Source organism: Convolutriloba macropyga, chromosome 9 (genome assembly GCF_964194025.1).
Source record: "Convolutriloba macropyga chromosome 9, txConMacr16.3, whole genome shotgun sequence".
In the NCBI taxonomy this organism is placed as follows: domain Eukaryota; kingdom Metazoa; phylum Xenacoelomorpha; order Acoela; family Convolutidae; genus Convolutriloba; species Convolutriloba macropyga.
Window position 1 is genome coordinate 8,193,664 of NC_134476.1, and position 6,000 is coordinate 8,199,663.

The following is a 6,000-nucleotide window of genomic DNA, read 5'->3' on the forward strand; positions in this document are numbered from 1 at the left end:
TAATTTGAATTTCTCGCAACTGCAGATAGCGTGCTGTCCATCTTTGAACGGAGATTTTGATTTCTTTGGTTTTGTAAAATCGTCAGCGTTGGATATAAAAGTATTTGGTTTTGGTTTCTCGCGGTTTTAAAACTCGGAGTCCGTCTGGGCTAACAAGTCTTCATGTATGAAAGCAGTTCATTCTAACCATTCTTCAAAATCAACCAATTTCGCCGCTAGTAGTCGATGATCCTGTAGATGGCATAGCAACTGCACTTTAAGCTGAGAGTAAAATTTTCTGGTTGCTGAACTCAGAACACCCTCCGATTCCAGGAAATGCTGAAAACCAAGTCGAGTCAAAACGTTAAACGTGTTTGGAACTACGTTAGCAAAACGAACAATGCCACTGGAGTCATCGTGTCTAACTGGATGAGGTGCGTATATCTTCCTGAGTTGAGATTCAACATTGACTCTCGGTCTGCCAAACTTCTTGAAGAGAATGTCTCAGGCTTGATAATATGCCTGCGAGCTGAAACCCAGGCCAGAAATTGTTACTTTTGCCTGACCAGTGAGGCTTATCTTCAGATACTGAATCTTCTCAGTATCGCTCAGCCGCTTTTGATGAACAATGACATCGAAAAGTTCTGCCCACTCGGGCCAATCCAGGGGGTCTCCTGAGAAATAGGTTAGCTTGAGTTTTGGTAATCTTCTTGGGTCACCATTCGCTTGGTATATTACTTGTGGGGTAGCTTGGCTCACTGTTGTTTGGTTTTGGCTTTCCATCGATCTGTTGCGAGAGTTGTGCTTGGGACTCTGGCTTCTCTGCCTGCTTTGGAACGCTGACGGTCCTTCTTGCTGGAACGTCGTCTTGAGCAACAGCGACTGTGGTTGTGTTATCCTAATTGACTTAGGGATTTCAGGCTTCTTGAGAATACTCGAATCTTGCAGATGCGTTTAGAAAAGGCCTGCACCCGGCTGGAACAACAGGGTAGGTTTCGGTTGGGCGCTGAAACGTGTGTCAATTCTGTCCTGTTTGACATTTTGCGGAGGGTTGATCACAACATCTGGAGATAGTGGTGGACTAGGACTGGACTGTTGGGCCACTGATTTTGCTCAGATCGCAGTCTTTCTAGATTGCGTCTTGATCCAACACCTCCTAACTTGTCTATCTGTGATCCAGATGCTCCTGAACTTCTTTTCGTCAATTCAATTTCCATGCGTCTTTGCTCTTTGTCGGCTTCTGCTTCCTTTCTTTCTTTCGTTTTCAAGGGCTCGCTCATGCTGTCGCAAACGTAACTCGTCTTCTTGTTGTTGGAATTTTTGACGTAACTCTTGTTCTTGTTGTTGTTGTTGTTGTAAACGTAATTCCTCTTGCCGATGACGAGGTTCATTTTCCTCACGCTCCTGTTCTAGCTTCAACTGCCGCTAGCGCAGTCATTGCTCTGTTTCTTTCCTAGCTCTTAGGTTTCCGAGCTCCATTTCGTCGATCTTTCGCCTTCTCGATGATCGCGATGTGGCGATACTGGGTTCTTTTCGGCTTCCGTGTGCAGCAGAATGCCTGGACGAGACCTCGACGTTCTCCTCTGGGTTTTCTGTTGTTCCAATTTTTGTATCAATTACAGTTTCTTTTGGGTCTTTATCACAAGCCAATGTGGATGCAACTAACGATGTTTGATTTCCACTCTCTGCGGTTTGCTGATATTGTTTTATTAGTTCTTGAAATAATTTTATTCTCACTTAAAGATGTCAACAATTCCGTAGCAAATCCTGCATTCACAATTTCTATAACTGCTGCGTTACTTGAGTCTAGTTTCGTTACTAGCTGTTCCAGTTTACTGCACAAAGCTTGCTTGCGGGAGTCGTATAATTTTTCTGATACCAACTCGTCTTCCACTTTCTCTGCGTCTCTATGAAATTATTCACATTTGTCCAACATTGTGTAGAGCCGCAAGGTGTCTTTCCGTCGGTTAGGAACGGTGTTGCGATATCCTTCAATTTTTCTAAGTTTTGGTATTTGTTCAACTAACCATTTGAGTATCTTCATCTTTTCGCCCAATTTGTGTTCGGTGTCGCCATCGAAACTGTCCAAGTACTTTGGCCTCAAGAGTTGCCTCTGCTGCTGTCTGTTTTTCTTAAGATCATCGTAAGTCTCGAAGAAACATTGATAAGTTTTTTCTACAGGCTTTGGTTTCCTATGAGCCAAGTGACTTTCACATCAGCCAGACGTCCGTCAAACGTTTTGAGCAATTCATCTTGCTCATTTTCTAGCTTTTTGAGTTGGCCTGACATCTTGTAGTCGGTTGTTTTCCAAAGTCTATCGGGGTTCTTTCCAGTCATCGTAAAGATTTCGTTCTGGTCCAAAAAATGAATCGTTGCTGTTCGTGTTGTTGTCAAGGTCGGCGGACCAAATGTTGCGGCTGCTCAATTATTTCAGCGGAACCGATAAATCACAGCCTGGTTCTCGGGTTTTAAGCCGAACTGGTTCTTCACAGGGTTCGATTGACTAACAATCTTGTCGAAATAATTAGTCGCTCCGACGTATTAAAGGACTGTATCTTTAATTTAGTTGGTTGAAGTTAAGAAAGTCCTTAGTGATAATCTATGTTCAATCTCGTGCTGAAGTTTGTAAGTCTTCAGCCAGTACTAATTATTGTTGCCAGCTTCTTGTGACGTAAGCTCAACTAACTTAAATCTCGCAATATCTTAAGGTCTAGCAGAACTTGGCAAAAAGACTAAAGTTGTAAAAGAATCAAATTTTTTTGTCAATCTGAGAGCCAGCTGCTCAGTATAACAGTTTATAATGGTTGTAAATACATTTCAGTTTCACTATTCAAACAATTCAGTTAAAGTAAGTTATTAGATATTTATCAATTATCACACCATCGCTACTTGTTTGGTTAATCAAGAAATTGATTTAGATCATTGTTTACATAGTAAATGTCAAATTACTGCAATGTTTTTGACATAAGCTAAGCACGGATGGTTAGTACGTGGCTCTAAATGCCTCGAATGTACGGTATTTGACATTTAATGGTCACCTAAAGTATCATTGAAACAATTTAACATACAAACAATTTAAGAAACTTAACAATAAACGAAAAAATATCGAAAAATGCCAACTTCGCACCATATAAGTGCTAATAGCCACACTTGTGGGTCTGATGCGATAACGTTTGTTGGGTCCATGAGTAGCTTAGAGGTAACCCTAACCGTGTGCCATAACCTCGGGTTGCTCAGTTTTTCCCTTCCAAAAATCGGGGGGTTGTACAAAATTTCGGTCCCCAATTGTAAAAATTTTCAGTTTTGACCATTTTTGATTTTGACAAATTCTAAGGCTTTTAAGTTTCAAAGGTTATATCTTGCTGTCTGATGGATTTTGTAGTTGATTTAAGTGGCGCCAACAACAAACCTTCAATAATTTTGATTTCCAACAACCAAGAAAGTATGTCAGAACTCAGTGAATAGGAAATAACAGAATTCTCATCGATGTTCAACAAGTATGCTACATTTTAATTTTCAAATTTAATCAAAAATTTTTTTTTCGTTCAATTTATATTAAGATCGGGCTGCAGAAGAATTTTGCAATAACTTAGCCCACTCTCCTTTTTTATCTAAGTTTGTTTAAGATTCCTGCAAAAAAATCAATATGAAAACGGTTGACAAATTACAAAGAGAAAAATCAAATTTTCACATCAAAAGGGAAATGGAAAAAACCACAACTTCGTACGTCAAAAACCAAACATACCGAATACCGAATATTCTAAAACCGAACATACCAAATCTCTCTTGCGTCCAAAAAATTACCATACCAAATCTTCCTTACGTTTGCAACCGATATACCGAACAAACCGAACGCACCGAAGTTTATTTCACGTTTGGAACCGAACATAACAAAGATATCTTACAATTTTATGTCGTTTTTGTTCGTTCTTCTCAACTAGGAGGTAGTTGAATGTGGATACACTTATAATAACCAGGAAAATAAGATCAACTGTGCTTCCTCTCTAACCTAAAGGGTGAATGTGCATCAGTAATGAAACATAAGACTGTAGGTTTCAATATAATTAGAGCAATTTTTTAGATCGTTACTTTCATTTTATTGAAAAAATTTTGAAATGAGAGTGTCTCCAGCTAATTTTAATGGGTCCAAGCCTAGTGCCTCGAAATTACAGATTTTTTTGGTTTTTGAAGTTCGTAGCTATCAAAATGTTTTGGTGGGTTCTAAATGGAATTTGATTACAATAAAAAGCGAAGCGACCGCATCATTATTTAAAAATTGAAGAATTTTGACACTGATATTCTGATAAATTTCCGGAGGTATCTCTGCGTTTAGGTGCATGTAATTTTCAAACGCGAAGCGTATCTTAACAAAATTTTATTCAATAAGCACGTGATCAAGCATTTTTTGTAGAATATCCGGTGGGGGTTGGGGGGATTGTCAATGATGGAACTCTTATCAATACTTAACCCGTACCGAACTCCAAGTGTGAATCAGTACTGGGCAATTGTAAATGCAAGTCTCCCATGTATTATATTTTGCTGGCTTTCTCGCTTGAAATTTGCTCCCTTCATGCGCATATTAACGACGCAAAAGAAAAATTTTGCACTGTCATGGTGGCGCAGTAAGGAGAACGAACTTCTAGAGAGTGCAAGATCGTGGGTCAGATCTCCGTACGGAACTTTATTTTTGCACTTGGCCCAAGTCTGACCATTGTAAAATCAGACTGAACGCAATTCTGACAAGTCAAAGAAGCTAAAACGAATCAGTCTATGATTCATTATTGATGAGGATTTGCATTTATACTGACCCAGTACTGAAACGGGATCTATTCTGTATCCCCCCCCCAGTGTTTTACGCCCCCCCCCCCCCCCCCCAGTTACAAATTATATGTTGTTATATAGCACGTTACTATGTAAGAAAATAGCACGTGCTCTTGGGGGGCGTGAAAAAATGTAAGCTCACTAAGGTGGGGGGGGGGGCAAAACAGAAGAGATCTCTGAAACGCTCTTGGAGTTAGGTACGGGAAGGTTCTACATGTTCACTTTTTCAGACTTGCAAGAAAAAAGGGATTAGTTGTAATCGTGAGGAAAATCCTCCTGACTGTTGTCCCAATACTTCTTGTGCTTGGGACCCACTCCTTGAGAGGGTATTGTGCCGGGCGCGGGAGGGAACCAATATGTGGTGACGAGACACAAAAATAGTGGCCAGTTGCTTCCTTGCTTCCTCGACCAAACCCCCCCCCCCCCCCCCGCCTAACTCCAGCAGACAGATTATGATTGTCCATAATCTATATTTTCTACCTTATAATGGTTCGGTATACATAAACTGTAACGCGTACTCTCCCCTCTTATTAGGCTATACGAGTCATTATAAAGGCAAAAACAACAGGCGTTAGAATGTTCACGCCTTGTTATGAGAGAAAATATTTTAATCACGGGAGACGGGGGAAGGTGGGGAAGGAAACAGTTGCAGATGTGGTTAAGGGTAAAAATCCAGTATCATCTAATATTAAATTACTTGGTTAATTAAAACTCACTCTATGCACAATATTTGCTCTACCTCCCCTGGTTGACTACCATAAACCTTTTTTGGCAACCATATCCAAGCCATATATGGAGTTTATGGTTATTTCGAAACCATATAGCTAACAATGGAAAAATAAAAACATTGCTCAAAAAGCTCCGAAAACACTGCACTGCATGCACTGCACTCTGAGAAGAGAAGAACTCATCGAGACAGTTGCAAAAAAATTGAAGTTCATGATGTCTTGGGAACCATATCCAAGAACATACACATTTATGGCGCCATGTAAGAACATAAAAGTGAAAGTCAAAAAATACACAAAAATACGGAGAACAGTTAAATTTACATCTTCTGACTGCATTAAGCCTTCCAAAAAAGGAATGGGCGATATTGCTTATAGAAAGCAGCTAAAGCTGCCTACTGGGTGCTGCAAACAAAAATGAAGCATGTATAGTATTTTAAGATCCGTAAGAAAGCATAGGTCGACCATATATTGG

General features: G+C 40.0%; 1 protein-coding gene across 1 annotated transcript in view; it reads left to right on the forward strand.

Annotated features, from left to right (window-relative positions):
* The window catches only part of LOC142346106 (uncharacterized), a 128,593-nt gene extending 123,413 nt beyond the window's left edge, over positions 1-5,180 (forward strand). The window contains exon 15 of the mRNA XM_075398610.1: positions 5,031-5,180. Within this exon, the coding sequence (XP_075254725.1) occupies positions 5,031-5,165 (135 nt within the window). The 3' untranslated portion in view covers positions 5,166-5,180. The remainder of the gene's footprint in view (positions 1-5,030) is intronic.
* Positions 5,181-6,000: the final 820 nt, after the last annotated feature.